Here is a 21,278-nt window from a genome sequence, read left to right on the forward strand (position 1 = left end):
AATAAAAAAAAATCCCTACCTACCTACCCTAACTTTTTTTCAGATGTAACTGGAACCACATGTACTATTTTATTTGGCCTCAGCAAAGTAAGATCTAATAATAAGTCAACATGACCACAATGGTCAGTTGACCCCTTAAGGAGTTATTGCCCTTTATAGTCAATTTTAAACAATTTTCATTAATTTGGTAAATTTTGTAAATTTTTACAAATTATTTTCCTCTGTATCTTAAGGGCCAAGTCTATATAGATAGAAAAAATTGTAAGTAACAAGAATGTTCAGTAAAAATTAGATCTACAAACACATCACTATCACCAAAACACAATTTTGTCATTAATCCATCTGTGTCCTTTGTTTAATATGAACATAGACCAAGGTGAGTGACACAGGCTCTTTAGAGCCTTTAGTTTTACCTCATGACTGTAGATGGTCATTATGCCCTAGGATCAGTGCATCTCTGCTGTATTATGTTAAAGTTTTAGTTTTAGATAGGTAATTACAAATTTGTGATCACATCAACTTTAAATTATCTTTCAAAAAAAAAATGTACTAATGTACACACTGTCTTGTTTGGTATATTTATTTCCTTCTACTCTAAAACAGGTACAGGGTGTCCTCAGTGATCTGACCCTCATAGTACTTATTCTACCAGATGAGGATTATCAGTTGATTGTTTCTAATCATTAAAATGGTGATCATTTATTATTAATGAACCTAATGATAGTATGAAATGAGTCTCTCGTTCTGCAATTTAAATGCTACAATACCCTACATAAATAGTTGTGAAACTGATGCTTAGTTTCTATTCAAGTATCATGTTACAGTACATTGAATACAGTAGTATTACAAAGCCGTAGTAAGGAAAGCGTAAAGCGGATTTGAAAACAATGGAAGATGCATTCTTCAAAGACTTATATCAAACCTAGAAAAATCAATAGGTTAAAATAATAGATAAAATTCTCAATCCATATTCTGAGAGGTTTTTCTCTTTTATATTGAAAATTGTCAATAATTCTGAAAATAGGTCCAAAATCGTATTTTATAATTGTTAAAAAGCTGTTTGAAATTTTCTTTATTTACTTATAATTATTGAACAAAATAATTATTGAATAAAAAATTCCGTTTGAGAAGTTGTATATATGACCATTAGTTTTTCCCATGTAGAAATTGTTTGTATCGTATTTGTTATTGGAACCTTTAAGTAGGATTTATTAAATCTATTCTTCATTAGGTTTTGCTGAAATCTTTGAGAAGGATATTTTTTCAAGCATCATTTGAAAAAGTAGATACATGATCCCTTCTGGAAAAACAAATTAAATTTATTGATAAAATGTTTCCATTTTCACAGTGCTGATGAGAAAAATGTTTTGAGAGGATGGTACAATTAATAGAATGATCTAAATGATAGAGAGAAAATGAGCTCAATGTCATAAAGGAGATTTTTTCAGTAAAATTAAATAAGTCGTGATTTTCCACAGGGATTTCAATTAGTAGTAAGATAGTGGCATTGCAGACATATTTAGGATATATACTTCTGAAAGAAAGTATTCAGTGAGGTTCATATTCTATTTTACGAGGTTTCAGGCTTTTAAGGAATCACACTCTATTATGGATATTAGATGTGAATAAAACTTGGTTTTAATTCTAAAGATTGCAAGGAAAATTAATTTTATAAATTGGTAGGAAATCTAATGTAAAATGGTAAGTATGGAATAACTTTTAATAACTCAGATTTTTTATGAACTCATGTTGATATTGAATTTTTAATCATTTCTATCTTTAGTCATTTTGAAATCATACTTTCTGTTATGCCTGCAGGCAAGTGCTGGTATTGATAGTATTTTTGGTACGTTGGTGTGTAATGATACTTGTGGTACAGATTAAGTTTACATTTTTAGCTCACCTGGCCCGAAGGGCCAAGTGAGCTTTTCCCATCACTTTGCGTCCGGCGTCCGTCGTCGTTAACTTTTACAAAAATCTTCTCCTCTGAAACTACTAAGCCAAATTTAATCAAACTTGGCCACAATCATCATTGGGGTATCTAGTTTAAAAAATGTGTCCGGTGACCCCCCCAACCAACCAAGATGGCCGCCATGGCTAAAAATAGAACATAGGGGTAAAATGCAGTTTTTGGCTTATAACTCAAAAACCAAAGCATTTAGAGCAAATCTGACAGGGGTAAAATTGTTTATCAGGTCAAGATCTATCTGCCCAGAAATTTTCAGATGAATCGGACAACCCGTTGATGGGTTGCTGCCCCTGAATTGGTAATTTTATGGAAATTTTGCTGTTTTTGGTTATTATCTTGAATATTATTATAGATAGAGATAAACTGTAAACAGCAATAATGTTCAGCAAAGTAAGATTTACAAATAAGTCAACATGACCGAAATGGTCAGTTGACCCCTTAAGGAGTTATTGCCCTTTATAGTCAATTTTTAACCATTTTTCGTAAATCTTAGTAATCTTTTACAAAAATCTTCTCCTCTGAAACTACTGGGCTAAATTAATCCAAACTTGGCCACAATCATCTTTGGGGTATGTAGTTCAAAAAATGTGTCCGGTGACCCGGCCATCCAACCAAGATGGCTGCCACGGCTAAATATAGGACATAGGGGTAAAATGCAGTTTTTGGCTTATAACTCAAAAATCAAAGCATTTAGAGCAAATCTGACATGGGGTAAATTTGTTTATCAGGTCAAGATCTATCTGCCCAGAAATTTTCAGATGAATCGGACAACCCGTTGATGGGTTGCTGCCCCTGAATTGGTAATTTTATGGAAATTTTGCTGTTTTTGGTTATTATCTTGAATATTATTATAGATAGAGATAAACTGTAAACAGCAATAATGTTCAGCAAAGTTAGATTTACAAATAAGTCAACATGACCGAAATGGTCAGTTGACCCCTTAAGGAGTTATTGCCCTTTATAGTCAATTTTTAACCATTTTTCGTAAATCTTAGTGATCTTTTACAAAAATCTTCTCCTCTGAAACTACTGGGCTAAATTAATCCAAACTTGGCCACAATCATCTTTGAGGTATGTAGTTTAAAAAATGTGTCCGGTGACCCGGCCATCCAACCAAGATGGCTGCCATGGCTAAATATAGAACATAGGGGTAAAATGCAGTTTTTGGCTTATAACTCAAAAATCAAAGCATTTAGAGCAAATCTGACGGAGTGAAATTGTTTATCATGTCAAGATCTATCTGCCCTGAAATTTTCAGATGGATCCGACAACCGGTTGTTGGGTTGCTGCCCCATAATTGGTAATTTTAAGAAAATTTTGACGTTTTTTGTTATTATCTTGAATATTATTATAGATAGAGATAAACTGTAAACAGCAATAATGTACAGCAAAGTAAGACCTAAAGATAAGTCAAACATGACAAAAATGGTCAGTTGACCCCCTAAGGAGTTATTGTCCTTTATAGTCAATTTTTAACAATTTTCATAAAATTTGTAAATTTTTACTAACATTTTCCACTGAAACTACTGGGCCAAGATCATTATAGATAGAGATAATTGTAAGGAGCAAGAATGTTCAGTAAAGTAAGATGTACAAACACATCACCATCACCTAAACACAATTTTGTCATGAATCCATCTGCTTCCTTTGTTTAATATTCACATATACCAAGGTGAGCGACACAGGCTCTTTAGAGCCTCTAGTTTTTCTGTTTGGTCTACTTTGCAGAATTATAGCTCTTATATAATGCTGGCCATCAAATCAAGTTTGTTTTTGGTTCTGGTTAACTGATTTTCTTTTACAGAATACACAGCCCTTTTACATAGAATATGTCTTGAAAATTGTAGTGTTCTAGACTCTTTAGTTTACCTGGCTCCTTTCTGTTGTTGTCATCTGTTAACTTTTACAAAAATCTTTTCCTTGAAACTACAGGACAAAATTTATCCAAACTTGACCACAATCGTCATTGGGATATCTAGATTGAAAAATTTGTCATAGGGGTAAAATGCAAGTTTTATGTTTTTTACTTTCATAAATTTTATAAATAAAGAAATATTTACATGAGCAAAAAAATGTTCATATAGGTCAAAACTGTCTGACGACTTCTTCTTGGGAGTTATTGTCCTTAATTGACAAATTTTACCTTTTTCTTTTCATTTTTGCCTATTATCTTGAAAACAATAATAGATAAAAAGAAACTTGAATACAAAATTAATCAGCAAGGCATGTTATACAGCTACGTCTGCCAGGTTGCATCGACTCCTTATTAGATTCATTGCCCTTTGATGATGTTTTTTACCACTTTTATATCTTGTATCTTCAAAAAATAATAGATAGATGGAAACCTAAATAAGTTAAAATAATCAGCAAAACAAGATCTACAATTAAGATTTACGGTGGAAATTGTTCGACAGCTCCATTATTGAAGTTACTGTCTTTTAATGACATTTTTACCATTTTTATACGACTGCAAAATTTGAAAAATTTTTCGTCGTATATTGCTATCACGTTGGCGTCGTCGTCGTCGGAATACTTTTAGTTTTCACACTCTAACTTTAGTAAAAGTGAATAGAAATCTATGAAATTTTAACACAAGGTTTATGACCACAAAAGAAAGGTTGGGATTGATTTTGGGAGTTTTGGTCCCAACATTTTAGGAATTAGGGGCCAAAAAGGGCCCAAATAAGCATTTTCTTGGTTTTCGCACTATAACTTTAGTTTAAGTGAATAGAAATCTATGAAATTTTGACACAAGGTTTATCACCACAAAAGAAAGGTTGGGATTGATTTTGGGAGTTTTGGTTCCAACAGTTTAGGAATTAGGGGCCAAAAAAGGGCCCAAATAAGCATTATTCTTGGTTTTCGCACAATAACTTTAGTTTAAGTGAATAGAAATCAATGAAATTTAAACACAATGTTTATGACCACAAAAGGAAGGTTGGTATTGATTTTGGGAGTTTAGGTCCCAACAGTTAAGAAATTAGGGGCCAAAAAGGGACCCAAATAAGCATTTTTCTTGGTTTTCGCACCATTACTTTAGTATAAGTGAATAGAAATCTATAAAATTTAAACACAAGGTTTATGACCATAAAAGGAAGGTTGGTATTGATTTTGGGAGTTTTGGTCCCAACAGTTTAGGAATAAAGGGCCCAAAGGGTCCAAAATTAAACTTTGTTTGATTTCATCAAAAATTGAATAATTGGGGTTCTTTGATATGCTGAATCTAACTGTGTATGTAGATTCTTAATTTTTGCTCCCGTTTTCAAATTGGTCTACATTAAGGTCCAAAGGGTCCAAAATTAAACTTAGTTTGATTTTAACAAAAATTGAATCCTTGGGGTTCTTTGATATGCTGAATCTAAAAATGTACTTAGATTTTTTATTATTGGCCCAGTTTTCAAGTTGGTCCAAATCTGGGTCCAAAATTAAACTTTGTTTGATTTCATCAAAAATTGAATAATTGGGGTTCTTTGATATGCCAAATCTAACTGTGTATGTAGATTCTTAATTTTTGGTCACGTTTTAAAATTGGTCTACATTAAAGTCCAAAGGGTCCAAAATTAAACTAAGTTTGATTTTAACAAAAATTAAATTCTTGGGCCTCTTTGATATGCTGAATCTAAACATGTACTTAGATTTTTGATTATGGGCCCAGTTTTCAAGTTGGTCCATATCAGGATCCAAAATTATTATATTAAGTATTGTGCAATAGCAAGAAATTTTCAATTGCACAGTATTCAGCAATAGCAAGAAATCTTCAATTGCACAGTATTGTGCAATAGCAAATATTTTCAATTGCACAGTATTGCACAATAGCAAGAAATATCTTAATTGCACAATATTGTGCAATAGCAAGAAATTCCAATTGGATTTCAATTGGAGTTATCTTTCTTTGTCCAGAATAGTAGTTGAATCAACTTAAATCATTGTTTTATACAATATACAATGTATATTCACTTTTACTACCAACTGATAGATTAAAACAATCTTTACCATTCAGTAATAACAAGCACTTTTTTTACATTTTAATATTTTATGATGTATTTAAATGAGTAGTTATTGTTGCAAACTTCATTAGAAATTTGAATTGAGATCAGTTTTGAAATAAGGGAAAGGGGGATGTGAAAAAAAATTGGGGGGTCAATTTTTTTCATTTCAGATTTCATAAATAAAAAGAAAATTTATTCAAACATTTTTTTGAGAGGATTAATATTCAACAGCATAGTGAATTGCTCAAAGGCAAAACAAAAATTTTAAGTTCATTAGACCACATTCATTCTGTGTCAGAAACCTATGATGTGTCAACTATTTAATCACAATCCAAATTTAGAGCTGAATCCAGCTTGAATGTTGTGTCCATACTTGCCCCAACCGTTCAGGGTTCAACCTCTGCGGTCGTATAAAGCTGCACCCTGCGGAGCATCTGGTTATTTTTTGCATTTAGTTTTATATGATGAAAATTATAATAGATACATTTTAAACCTTAAAAATACAAGGCAAGATCTACTTACAAGCCAGTAAATTAAGTACACTATCACTATTTTTAAAAGGGATTGTCGTTATATGGGGACTTTTTTTAGTTTTAAAATAACAATGAATAAAGTGAAAGAACCAAAACTCTTGAGACAGTTAACTAACCAGAGTTTTAGTCTGATGAGTCTTTGGATGCCTGATTTCTTGTCTAATTCTTGTTATCTCTCAGACAGATAACTAAGAAGAGTTTTAATCTGATGAGTCTTTGGATGCCTGATTTCTTGTCTAATTCTTGTTATCTCTCAGACAGATAACTAAGAAGAGTTTTAATCTGATGAGTCTTTGGATGCCTGATTTCTTGTCTAATTCTTGTTATCTCTCAGACAGATAACTTAGAAGAGTTTTAGTCTGATGAGTCTTTGGATGCCTGATTTCTTGTCTAATTCTTGTTATCTCTCAGACAGATAACTAAGAAGAGTTTTAATCTGATGAGTCTTTGGATGCCTGATTTCTTGTCTAATTCTTGTTATCTCTCAGACAGATAACTTAGAAGAGTTTTAGTCTGATGAGTCTTTGGATGCCTGATTTCTTGTCTAATTCTTGTTAACTCTCAGACAGATAACTTAGAAGAGTTTTAGTCTGATGAGTCTTTGGATGCCTGATTTCTTGTCTAATTCTTGTTATCTCTCAGACAGATAACTAAGAAGAGTTTTAATCTGATGAGTCTTTGGATGCCTGATTTCTTGTCTAATTCTTGTTATCTCTCAGACAGATAACTAAGAAGAGTTTTAGTCTGATGAGTCTGGATGCCTGATTTCTTGTCTAATTCTTGTTATTATAGAGTGTAATCAATCTAATTTCTAATGAATTAAAATGTTAGTGGAATTAGCAGGATAAGTGGCATTGATAGGTTGTCACTCAAGAAATTTCATCAGACCAATAACATCTTAGTTATCTGAGTTTGTAGCATCAATATTAAAGTAGCCAAAGTTTGAGAATAAAATTTGCATGGTAAATTGCTTTGTTTCAAGTGGGAAAATTATTAGATTACAGAACCTTTCCTTGTAAGTAAATGGAGACATGAGATATACATGTAAGTTAATGAGACAGGAACCCTATCATAAAAATGATTGAAAAATAACTGTGGGGCCATCTACAGTCTTCAGCAAAAGTCCGATGGAAATACAATATATGTTATGCCACTTGATGGAAATACAATATATGTTATGCCACTGGATGGAAATACAATATATGTTATGCCACTGGATGGAAATACAATATATGTTATGCCACTTGATGAAAGCTTACAACAGTCAATCAATCAATGCAATATGTCGATCTCTAAATCGTCTTGTGTTTATAAAAGTTATAAAATAATTAAACAAAAACCATCAAAAATCTGCGACAGCACCAAGTAATCAAAATTATTTTTTAAAAGGATAATGATATGACACAATATATGTTTGAATATAAAATGGATAGTTCATGAGTGTTTATTGTATTTAATCTAAACAGACAAAATGTCCACTTTCGTCAGAATGAAATAAAAAAATCCATTTGGTTGACAATGGTTTGTCCTTTCAGCGAGTATTCCCAAGTGGTAAAGTTGTGCTCAAGTCATTTGACACTTGTTTAATGTCAAATTATTTTGTACTGAAAATCAATACAGCAAAAGAATAGTAGCTGTCTAAACTTGATTACTAAGTATTCAGTTTTGTCATGATATATTTTTGCAATGTTTTTCTATGTTTTTGTTTGTTTCAGGCATACTTTATATTTATTTGTTATTATTTGTTTTGAATTTAGTGAGCTTTAGAGAAATCCTTTGTTAAAATTGCAGCTTAAAGCAATATTATGGAGTGAATCGAAGAAAAAAAACTTAATTATAGTGTTCTATGAGAGAATGATTTGAATTTACATTGGTTATCAGATGATTATCAGAAGTTATATTCCAGTCATGTTCTATATTGTATAAAAACAAGATTAAAGTGCCATGTACAACTATCGGCAAGGTTTTAGGTTTAATGTATATCAAAAATCTCTTTCTCTCTAAATATGACAATTGATTTCAGATTACAGGACGGAGAAATAAATTGCAATTACAGAATATTGTCTTTACACTACTTTGTCAGAGATGGGTATTCAATCATAGTAAATTGTCAGTTGGTGAAATTGAAGTTGAGTGCTGCTTGGTATTAAATGATATAGCTTTACCATAATTGGATTCCAGCATCACTTGTAATACTTTTTATATTTCTTTCAAAAATTTACTTCATAATTATTCATAGTCAGGCTTCCTAGAGTTTTTCACCCACAGTGTATCATACACACACAGTGAATAATATGTGGTAAAAGGGTCTGTCTGTCTGTTATACTTGCTCTTCAGTTATTTGAGTGAAAAAAAATGCACATATAAATTTGTATTTGTATGAAAGAGACCATCAAGCACACTAAGCTTATCTCTATCTTGACAAATCTTTTATTTTTATCATTCTGTAAAAAAATAGGACTAGCTTTGCCAAAAGGAAAAATATATATATATATATGAAAGTGTCCCGTTTAGTTCCCAAAATAAAGATTAATGTTAAAAAGAATTTTCAGCTTAGCCTGTTAAGCTCAATCGAAGTTAGGAAAGTTCCTTAATTTACTAATGTTTTGATGATGTGATGGACATTATTATAACAGTAAGAGCCTGAGCAGTTCACTAATGTATATAAGACAACCCTTTGAACTAACAAAACCTATTAGCCTGACAAGATAACATTGATTTTCTATTGTATACGATGATTTAACTGTCCTTAACATTTATTTCCATTACCTTTGACAGTACCTATTGTCTTGTCAGACATTTATACTTCCTTGTTGGAAACTAATCATTCAAAAACTAAACAGTATCTCCTGTATTTTCCACTTACAAGTTATCCCATTTCAAACTCTTTTTGAAATTTTTAACAATTTACTGATAAAATGAATATTTGATATTTTTTTTTAGCTTAAATTGTTTTAATCTGTTACATAAAATATTTATAAAAAAAATTGGGGGGATGGGGAGGTCACTTAAGAACTGTTACACTGAAGTTCCTGCACACCAATAAAGTAAGAAATACAATATAAACTTTAACCTAATAACCAAAAAACCAAACAGTGTAACTGTTGTAGTATCTTATTATTGAAAATTTTGTTTAAATTCAAAAAAATGCACAGCATGTATGCATTGTATTCCATATATATATATATATATGTATTGATTTTTTTTTTTTTTATAAAATTTGGTTTTCTTTATATTCAGAGTTCTTTTTGTACTGTAAGATCAGTCAATTTTTTTTTTGACAGAGAATAGAGCAATAAAAGAATTTGCATTCTTGACAAAAAAAAATAAAACTTGGTTAGCCATAACCTATTCTGTGGCCAACCCTTCAAACGTGTTTAAACAAATTAGGTTTATGGAAAGTAAAATGAAAAGAGGATAAAACAGACTTTAGAATGAGTGGATATGCTATGGAACGTTCATTTGTGTTCAAAGGATTTGTTTTAATTTGTTTTTTGTTTTAGACATCTCCATAATTTTTGTAAACTTTTTGCAAATTTGACAGGGTAGAAACAAAAATATAATGAATATTCTATTTGTTTACTTTCAGATCATCTCAGGCAGAGTTAGATTCCTTGACAAACCTTATAGGTTCTATGTGGACACAGTACAAGCCACATGCCTCCCCCACTAACCTAGATCTAGATGATATGTTTAGTTTTCTTGTCCAGGAAGAAAACAACTTGAACTCAGCCAAATCATCCAATCAAGTACTAGACGATATTTACAAACAGTTTGAAGATTTAGGAGACAAATTAGAGGAAGATATGGTAATAATTAATAAATATTCCCATGTTTTAAAAAGTAGATACAATGTGCAGGTGTTGAAATTTTCTGACAAAGTTCACTATCCCATGGTGTGTGCAACTTACTGATGCACATCACAAGAGCAGATTTGGTGGTCAATAAGAGTGTGAACAGCCTATTCTTAGTTCATCATGAAATGATCATTTTCCTTTTCGTCCTTGCACATACTTCCTTTTAAGAAGACCCTATTAATAGAAAGAGGGGAAAATGAGAAGAAAAAAAAATTAGTGACTTGGAACATACACCACGTAAATACAAGGTTTGCCTCTCGTTTTGTCACTATTTTGTTTATCTGTGATACTCTTCTAGTTTTTATATCCAAACTATTGCAATATCTGAAGACACATTATAGCGAACCATTGATTTTCCTTAACCTTGTAAAGTTTTAAAAGACATAGACCTTAACCTTGTAAAGTTTTAAAAGACATAGACCTTAACCTTGTAAAGTTTTAAAAGTCATAGACCTTAACCTTGTAAAGTTTTAAAAGTCATAGATCTTAATATTTTTAACCTTAATAAATCATAATGATTTAGTTTGAAGAATAGAAAAATCAATGTTTTATTTTAATTTTTGTCAATAACTTTGAACCAATGGAGTGGTTTGCAAGTTAAATGCAGTTAGTCATAGGTATGATAAAGTAATTATTCCAAGTAGAAATGATTGAAGCATAGATTTCCTTATAAAACATCATTTATAGAAGTCTTTGTAAGCTTAGGTCATATCTTAAAGGGTATGACTAATGAGACTGTTTGGACTGTTTTCTTATACTGTCTGCTTGGAAAAAAGTTATAATAACAATAACGGTACCATTTTTTCTGCACCAGATGCACATTTCGACAATACATGTCTCTTCAGTGATGCTCGTGGCCAAAATATGTGAAATCCAAAGCTTATATAAAAGATGAAGAGCTATAATCCAAAAGTTCCAAAAAGTATAGCCAAATCAGTGAAAGGAATCAGAGCTTTGCATGAGGGAGATACATTCCTTAATTTATAATAATTTGTAACATTTTGTAACAGCAAATTTTAATGAAACAAAAAATCCGTATTTTCATGCCATTACCAGAGGACTGGCTACTGGGCTGGTGATACCCTCTGGGACTAACAGTCCACCAGCAGAGGCATCGACCCAGTGGTAGTAATAAAAATAACGGTACCATTTTTTCTGCACCAGATGCGCATTTCGACAATACATGTCTCTTCAGTGATGCTCGTGGCCAAAATATGTGAAATCCAAAGCTTATATAAAAGATGAAGAGCTTTGATCCAAAAGTTCCAAAAAGTATAGCCAAATCCGTGAAAGGAATCAGAGCTTTGCATGAGGGAGATACATTCCTTAATTTATAATAATTTGTAACATTTTGTAACAGCAAATTTGAATGAAACAAAAAATCCGTATTTTCATGCCATTACCAGAGGACTGGCTACTGGGCTGGTGATACCCTCTGGGACTAACAGTCCACCAGCAGAGGCATCGACCCAGTGGTAGTAATAAAAATAACGGTACCATTTTTTCTGCACCAGATGCGCATTTCGACAATACATGTCTCTTCAGTGATGCTCGTGGCCAAAATATGTGAAATCCAAAGCTTATATAAAAGATGAAGAGCTTTGATCCAAAAGTTCCAAAAAGTATAGCCAAATCCGTGAAAGGAATCAGAGCTTTGCATGAGGGAGATACATTCCTTAATTTATAATAATTTGTAACATTTTGTAACAGCAAATTTTAATGAAACAAAAAATCCGTATTTTCATGCCATTACCAGAGGACTGGCTACTGGGCTGGTGATACCCTCTGGGACTAACAGTCCACCAGCAGAGGCATCGACCCAGTGGTAGTAATAAAAATAACGGTACCATTTTTTCTGCACCAGATGCGCATTTCGACAATACATGTCTCTTCAGTGATGCTCGTGGCCAAAATATGTGAAATCCAAAGCTTATATAAAAGATGAAGAGCTTTGATCCAAAAGTTCCAAAAAGTATAGCCAAATCCGTGAAAGGAATCAGAGCTTTGCATGAGGGAGATACATTCCTTAATTTATAATAATTTGTAACATTTTGTAACAGCAAATTTGAATGAAACAAAAAATCCGTATTTTCATGCCATTACCAGAGGACTGGCTACTGGGCTGGTGATACCCTCTGGGACTAACAGTCCACCAGCAGAGGCATCGACCCAGTGGTAGTAATAAAAATAACGGTACCATTTTTTCTGCACCAGATGCGCATTTCGACAATACATGTCTCTTCAGTGATGCTCGTGGCCAAAATATGTGAAATCCAAAGCTTATATAAAAGATGAAGAGCTTTGATCCAAAAGTTCCAAAAAGTATAGCCAAATCCGTGAAAGGAATCAGAGCTTTGCATGAGGGAGATACATTCCTTAATTTATAATAATTTGTAACATTTTGTAACAGCAAATTTTAATGAAACAAAAAATCCGTATTTTCATGCCATTACCAGAGGACTGGCTACTGGGCTGGTGATACCCTCTGGGACTAACAGTCCACCAGCAGAGGCATCGACCCAGTGGTAGTAATAAAAATAACGGTACCATTTTTTCTGCACCAGATGCGCATTTCGACAATACATGTCTCTTCAGTGATGCTCGTGGCCAAAATATGTGAAATCCAAAGCTTATACAAAAGATGAAGAGCTATGATCCAAAAGTTCCAAAAAGTATAGCCAAATCCGTGAAAGGAATCAGAGCTTTGCATGAGGGAGATATATTCCTTAATTTATAATAATTTGTAACATTTTGTAACAGCAAATTTTAATGAAACAAAAAATCTGTATTTTCATGCCTGTACCAGAGGACTGGCTACTGGGCTGGTGATACCCTCTGGGACTAACAGTCCACCAGCAGAGGCATCGACCCAGTGGTAGTAATTAAAATAACGGTACCATTTTTTCTGCACCAGATGCGCATTTCGACAATACATGTCTCTTCAGTGATGCTCGTGGCCAAAATATGTGAAATCCAAAGCTTATATAAAAGATGAAGAGCTATAATCATAAAGTTCCAAAAAGTATAGCCAAATCCGTGAAAGGAATCAGAGCTTTGCATGAGTTTTATGAATTCTATATACATGATATATGTACAAAATTATGTTCAGGACATTTCATTTACTGCTAGCTTAATCTTAGTTATATTTTATGGAATTGATTTCATTATCATATGAAAGCTTTTGTCTTGACTTATTTCAATTATGATATCTGAAAAGTCAAGTTATATCCAGTAACTATTTAGAAATCTTATTACAGCCACACAAACATTTTAGATCCAATATATACTTCACTCCTCATTACCAAAGACTAAATTATGTGTCAAGACTCTTAGCCCAGTTCATATAGGATAGAATAAATAAAGCAATATTTAGGGAAAAAAATCATTTTTCTGTATTCACAGATAAATGGACTTAGTATTAGTGCACTTAACATTTACATAGTCTTAGGTTTAATGTTTTGATAGTGCAGTTTGAAGTTCAAGTATTTTTTTGGCAAAAATAGCTTAGTAAAACTTTAATGAATTATTGAGTCTTCTTCATGATCCAAAAATTTAATCTGAAGAAAAATAAAATTTATTTGGTTCCACTTTATTTTACTGATGGTTGCACTTTACTTGTAACAGTCAACATTACACTTTTACACTGGCAGCAGCAATTGCAGACACAGGGCTTCCTGTAACACTGACTTTTTCAGCTTTAATTTATAGTTTATATTGTTTTGATTGATGAGTTTCTATTGTGTACTTTTTTCAGGAAACTGAAGATGTACTTAATGACCTTGACAGATCAATTGAGGAAGGAGAAGACCCATTACCTCCACCTCCAATGATGAATGCATCTGGTGAAGGTTTGGATGAAAATATACCATTGCCTCCTCCACCTCCTCCAGGAAGTGGAGTCCAGTCTTCACCACCAAGACCACCATCAGCCTCTCTGAAGCCACCTCATCCTCCAAACTCTGACTCCTATGATGAAAACATGGCAGAAATTGCAGGCATAGAGGATTTCTTGTCACAGTTTGAGACTACAGCAGGTGAACTGATGGGATCAGGAGTTCCCCCACCACCACCCCCTCCTGGTGGGTCAGGAATACCTCCACCACCGCCACCACCAGGAGGGTCAGGAATACCTCCACCACCTCCACCACCACCAGGTCCTGGGGGAGTACCACCACCTCCTCCACCACCAGGGGCTGCCAATATTAATCGCCCATTACCACCAAGACCAACTTCTGTGGCTGTTCCACCAGTACTACCACCACCACCAACCATCCCAGCTCCTCCCCTTCCAGATCATATCAACCAAGAACCAACAACACCGACAGCCATAGAATCTCTGTCACCAACCATAGAGAAGAACTTACACAATTTAATGAACTTTGACATGGAATCACAGCCAGAGATGAATGGTCATGCAGTGCCAGTTAAAGATTTGGGAGAAGATGAACATGTGTATTATGATATGATGGAGTATGCTGAGAAGTATTACAATGATCATCCTAAAGAAGTGGGTGGGACCATCATGAAAAGCTTGAGAAAGAGGCCTGGATCTGGAGAGGTATTGATCATATTATTATAGATTTATTGTTTGTGGTGTTTGTATTGTTGAATTCTTTCTTAAATATAAAAAAAAAATTGTATTGTAAAATACTTCTTTGATATAAAAAAATGTTTACGTCAGAACCTAAAACGTTAAGAAAGAAACATGTTATTGATTACCAATCCATTTGTGTACTTGAAAATATAAAAAATAAAGGTTAATTCTTCACAGTAACATATTTTGATGAACACACATAAACATTTAAATGTTATTGTTTCACAGGAAACAATGGATATATGATGGATGTTCATGGACAAAACACTGAATGAAAAAAAAAAAAAAAACCACACATATGTAATGCAATGTTTTACAGGAATTTTGCTTTTATTACTGTTCATCATCAGGACATTTGCTAAAAAAAAAAAAATCAACCCCTAAAAACCAGCTGTTGACTGCTGCAGTCTTGAGTGATATCCATTGATAAGGGCTATAGGTGTTATTGAAGGAACATACAACAATAATAAACTACTTACAAATTGGTGGAGTTATACAACAAATTCAGAACTCCTGTAGTTCATTCCTTATCGATAAGACAGGTTCAACTTGATAAAGCAAAAAATCATGTAGAAATGAACAGATACATGTAGACTTACTTTTAGAATGATTGCTTGTTTTTCCTAGCAAGCAACACTAACAAAAATGTCCATTTGATCTTGGGCATTGATCAAAATATAACTGACATTAAGCATACATGCATGTTTAGACAAACATATTGTTGTATAGGATAAAACTTAGATATATTTATATTACAGAAAGGCTATTTAACCAAGGAGGAAATGCTGAAGTTTTGTAAGAATGGAAATATACCAACATCACATGTACATATCCATGACTTAGAGAGTGTACATTTAGCATGTACTTCATTTAAGGTACAAATTAAGAACAGATTTCTTACTAAAGTTTTATTCTTCAAATTGCACTATGTTTTGCCTTAGTAAAAGATTGCAGAAGTCCTTGATTAGTAAGGTAGTGACTATTTTTATGCCCCATTTATGAGCATTATGTTTTTACTGGTCTGTGTATCCGTACGTCCGTTCGTTAGTTGGTCTGTCCCACTTCAGGCTAGTTTTTGATGAAGTTGAAGTCCAATCAACATGAAACTTAGTACACATCTTTCCTATGATATGATCGTTCTAATTTCATGCCAAATTAGAATTTTAACCCCAATTTCACGGTCAACTGAACATAGAAAATGATAGTGTGAGTATGATCCGTGTACTATGGACACATTCTTGTTCAAATTGTGTCATGTTTTTTTCTATAATAAAAGATTGCAGAAGACATTATTTAACAAGGTATTTTTTTGCAAAATTTGAAATCAAACTTTTATTTTGTACTTGTTTTAGGACTGAAAAGGTTGGTTGTATTCATTACTGGAAATAAAAATATCATTCATTTATTATAAAGTATATTGCTAAGAAATAAAAATGTTGTGAATATGTGAAGATATTTGCATTAGTCAAGTAATTTAAAAATTTATTATAGTTATAATTTTTGCAGGATATAACTAAGTATATAAAGGATGAGTCTAAAGACGATGTTTTGAAAGTAGTTCAAAACTATGTAGGTGCTGGAATACAGCATGTAGAGTTACGAGATGAGATTTACTGTCAGATGATAAGACAATGTACAGATTGTCCTGAACAAAGTTATCAAGTCCAAGCTTGGTCATTGATGTGTTTGATTACAGCCTCATTCTCGCCAAGTAAAAATTTGCACAAGGTAAGAAATCATAGGAAAACTATCAAATGTTATTTTCTATGAACCTGTTGGTAGTGGATTTGATTGTAAGGAACAAAATGATTAAACCATATATTATTATATTAAGACTATTTTCCAAACGAAGAAAAAGATTAACAAGAATCTCATAGTACTTTTAAAATTATTACATATATCTACATGTATATGCATTTGTGTGTGTAAACTACATGTTATTTTTTATTTTTCAGTATTTGCTGTCATTTGTGAAGAAGAATTGTAGTGATAGTATGATAGGGAAATACTCTCTACAATGTCATAAACATCTAACAATGCCCAGAGCTAAAGCCAGAAATCTGCCACCATCTACAGCTGAAATTATGGTTAGTCTTCTTAGAAAATAGTTTTTCCAAGTGTTTTATAAGTTACAGCTGTTTATCATTAATTAAAGGTGGCAGACCACCAGTTACTCCCTCCAATTTAGAACGTATGTAAAAGTAGCCCTACTCTGACACAAAATAGTGCTTTTGATGACCTTGTTTTTGTCGAGCCTGCAACTTTTGTTGCAGAAAGCTCGACATAGGGATAGTGATCCGGCGGCGGCTACGGCGGCGGCGGCGGCGGCGGTGTTAGCTCACTTCTTAAAAGCTATATATTTTAGAAGGTGGAAGACCTGGATGCTTCATATTTTGTATATAGTTGCCTCATGTTACGAAGTTAGCGTCAGTCACATGTCCAATGTCCTTGACCTCATTTTCATGGTTCAGTGACCACTTGAAAAAAAAGTTCAGAATTTTTGTAACGTTGAATTCTCTCTTATTATAAGTAATAGGATAGCTATATTTGGTATGTGCGTACCTTGCAAGGTCCTCATGCCCGTCAGACAGTTTTCACTTGACCTCGACCTCATTTCATGGATCAGTGAACAAGGTTAAGTTTTGGTGGTCAAGTCCATATCTCAGATACTATAAGCAATAGGGCTAGTATATTTGGTGTATGGAAGGACTGGAAGGTGTACATGTCCAACTGGCAGGTGTCATCTGACCTTGACCTCATTTTCATGGTTCAGTGGTTATAGTTAAGTTTTTGTGTTTTGGTCTGTTTTTCTCATACTTTATGCAATAGGTCTACTATATTTGTTGTATGGAATGATTGTAAGGTGTACATGTCTAGCGGGCAGATGTCATCTGACCTTGACCTCATTTTCATGGTTCAGTGGTCAAAGTTAAGTTTTTAAGTTTTGATCTTTTTATCTAATATTATATGCCAAAGGTCAACTATATTTGGTGATTGCACGGTTCATTGGACAGTGTTAAGTTTTTGTGTTTTGGTCTATTTTTCTTAAACTATAAGTAATAGGTCCACTTGTTGTATGGAAGCATTGTTAGCTGTACATGTCTGCCTGGCATGGTTCATCTGACCTTGACCTCATTTTCATGGTTCATTGGTCTTTGTTTAACTATCTTGTTTAATGTTAAGTTTATGTGACAGTTGTAATAACGCTTTATACTTAGGACTATCAACATAATATCAATGATTAGTAAAGAAGGCGAGACATTTCAGTGTGTGCACTCTTGTCTTAAACTAACAAACAGATTTGCAAAAATGAAACTTTTGGTGAAAGAGAAATATATTTAGACCATTTTGAGCCAAAATTTACTTGTCTATGAGTTTGCATTAAAAATTAAAGATTCTCCACAGTATACTAATTTAAGATTTCCAGAAAACTGGGGGTTATTTTTTTAGTACCTCTTTTTGAAGGACATTTTTTGCGTAGAAGGCTTTAAATGTATGTTGAAAATTGGCATGCAGAAAGCTCATATATGTACAATTCAGGATATACCAGGTTTCTATGAAGTTAAACTTAAGGTAAAATATTTAGAAAGCTGTGAAAATTGCAAAATTTGGTTGAACAGATAGGGATATTTAATTGGTGGTCTGACACCTAAAGTCAGTTGCAGATTAGCAGTATTTAACTCAATCTTTAGATAACTGTGTATAGGTGAGTCCATTAATAAATCTCAGTGCCACCTCAAATTTGAAATAGTTATTTTGATGATTCCTTTTATGATAAAATAATTGTTCTTGAATTTAGACAGTTATAAAAATAGACTGCAACTCCAAAAAACAATCATAAGATAGGTTTGATATTTTCACCTCTGGTTATGGGTAACTTGGTTATAATTTCAATGTTTATTTCTTTATATATTACATTTTATCACTTTATTTACAGAGTATGCAGATGCTAAGCCCATTGATATGTAAAGTATACTTTATGGATGGTAAGACGAAGGCTATCAGTATGATGCCAATAGATACAGCAGCTGAGGTACTAGATAGTGTGGCAAGGAAGATAGGTTTACGATCTGTAGAAGGATGGGCACTGTTTGAGATGACAACAGACTATGAGAGATATATCAGAGGTTATGAATATATCGCTGATGTTTTAACACAATGGGAATTGTAAGTCTGATACTTAATTTGTAGATAATAATGTAACTTTTTAAAAGAAAATTTTGAATATATGTGAATGAAACAGCATCACAACTAGACAAACAGTCAAAACACATAGATTTAAGTTCTAAATAAAGCAAGAAACAAGTTTTGCATGATGCACTGGCCAATATTGTTGGCCTCCATAATTACATATAAAATGAGACTTCAGTATTTGCTGATTGTAAGGTATTTGCTTACTATATATGTATAGAATACATCACTCATCCCTGTTTTTGTTTTTCAGTACATGTATAATGTGTATTTTCAAATTAAAGAATAATTTTACACTTGTATTTCAGACAAGAAAGAAAATCTGCTCAATTATCTAAATATGACACTGTATCTAAGAAGGGACCAAAGATGGCTCTAGGAGGATCCGATGCCAGACTTATATTCAGGAAGCGTGTGTATAAACATATTAAAGACATTCCAAATGATCCAGTTGAATACCAGCTGCTGTATGCTGAATGTGTGGCCAAAGTTGTTAGGGTAACTATCAGACATTGATAGCTTCAAAAGTATTTTATATCAGCTGTTCTCAAAATTTTGATTACTTTATTTTCACTGTGTAAGACAAAAAATATGGGGAATTTTTCAATAACTGATCTTCTATAAATTAAGAGCATTATGTGTTTTAGTATATCAAATTCAATTTTGAAAAAACTAAAATGGAGTTGTTAAACTACTTATTGAATTTGTAACATTTCCTTTATAATGATAACTGATGACTTTTGCAGGATGAGTTTCCAGTATCAGATAAGGTAGCATTACAGTTAGCTGGTTTACAAGCTAGGGTTACCTTTGGACAGTATGAGGAAGGAAAAGATTTTAGGTAAGTATCTGAAGAAAAGACTTTATGTTTGATATAATTGCATTTGATGTAAAGTCTGCAAAATCTAAATGTTAACACACTAGAGAATGCTATAAATTCATTTTCAAGATCATAACAGCAACATCAATGGTTCTTGTATACAGCCAAGTACAAATGTATGATTATTGTTCTATCAAGATAGGATTATATCAAAAATTCTTATAGACTTGTTGGAAAATAATCCCCTACTTATATTTTACCTTAGATACAAAGAAGCAGAGCAGTTCTTAAGTAAGAGGATATTAGCTATGCCTGGACGTGACTGGAATGAAGAAGTGGCTGCTTCCCATAGTGTAAGTTTTAACATAATGTCAGTTTCAAAAATCAGTAAAAATGTTGTTGTGAAAAAACATGGTTATCTCCCTTAGACACAACTAACCAAGATTTACGACATTGTGTAAAAATGAAGCAACTGACATTTTTTTTCACCTTAGTCATGATCTTTAAAGACTCACACATTTTTCAGATAATGAAACATTGTCAAATATTGGTTACATTCTTTATAGAGCCTTCTTGTGCAAAAAATCCAGTAGATTCCATACTGGGAACTTCAAACTTTCTAGAATATGTGTGTATGCAATTAAGTGATATATTCAGAACATCCTGAAAAAACCTAACCTACTATTTTATTTTGCAGCATTATGGTAAAGGGAAGACTGAACTAGAAGCACAAGTTTGGTATTTAACAGCAGTGAGACAGTTTCCATTGTACGGATGTACTTTGTTCCCTATTGTTCATAAAGGATTGTGGTCTCATACAGGAGATGCTTTAATTGCTATCAATATGGATGGAATTAAATTTATCAAAGCTAGAGACAAAAATGTGATAAATCAGTTTAATTATACTGAAATAGAGTCCATAACAATTGACCCTAATGATAATTATGTGACATTAGAATTGAAGAACACGGCTGATGTAAACTGTCAACAGAGATGTTTTATGTTTGAGACAGAATGTAAGGAAGATATAGGTTCTCTCATAGCCAGTTATTCTCCAAATCATGCATCATGGCTCAATCCAGAATATGAAAGTCTGAAAAAGAAGGTAGGTTCTCAGAAAATGTATTTGCTTTTAATTTGTATGTTCACTTAAACCTGCCTTTACAGTCACCTCGCTTCACCTGTCACCTGCCTTAAATATAAAAAAGAAGATGTGGTATGATTGCCAATGAGAAGACACAGAAATTAACAACTATAGGTCACCATATCGCCTTCAACAATGAGCAAAGCCCATACTGCATAGTCCGCTATAAAAGGCCCTGAAA

The 21,278-nt window shown here is 32.9% G+C and overlaps 1 protein-coding gene across 7 annotated transcripts in view; it reads left to right on the forward strand.

Annotated features, from left to right (window-relative positions):
* Positions 1–21,278, forward strand: part of LOC143067803 (myosin-VIIa-like) — a 141,513-nt gene that overhangs the window by 84,068 nt on the left and 36,167 nt on the right. For all 7 annotated transcript variants that reach the window (XM_076241345.1, XM_076241344.1, XM_076241346.1 and 4 more), the window contains 10 exons: positions 10,081–10,300; positions 14,103–14,906; positions 15,701–15,817; positions 16,449–16,670; positions 16,898–17,029; positions 18,880–19,109; positions 19,442–19,631; positions 19,880–19,974; positions 20,219–20,306; positions 20,651–21,058. In XM_076241345.1, the coding sequence (XP_076097460.1) occupies positions 10,081–10,300; positions 14,103–14,906; positions 15,701–15,817; positions 16,449–16,670; positions 16,898–17,029; positions 18,880–19,109; positions 19,442–19,631; positions 19,880–19,974; positions 20,219–20,306; positions 20,651–21,058 (2,506 nt within the window). The remainder of the gene's footprint in view (positions 1–10,080; positions 10,301–14,102; positions 14,907–15,700; positions 15,818–16,448; positions 16,671–16,897; positions 17,030–18,879; positions 19,110–19,441; positions 19,632–19,879; positions 19,975–20,218; positions 20,307–20,650; positions 21,059–21,278) is intronic.

This window comes from Mytilus galloprovincialis, chromosome 3, assembly GCF_965363235.1.
Source record: "Mytilus galloprovincialis chromosome 3, xbMytGall1.hap1.1, whole genome shotgun sequence".
Lineage (NCBI taxonomy): Eukaryota > Metazoa > Mollusca > Bivalvia > Mytilida > Mytilidae > Mytilus > Mytilus galloprovincialis.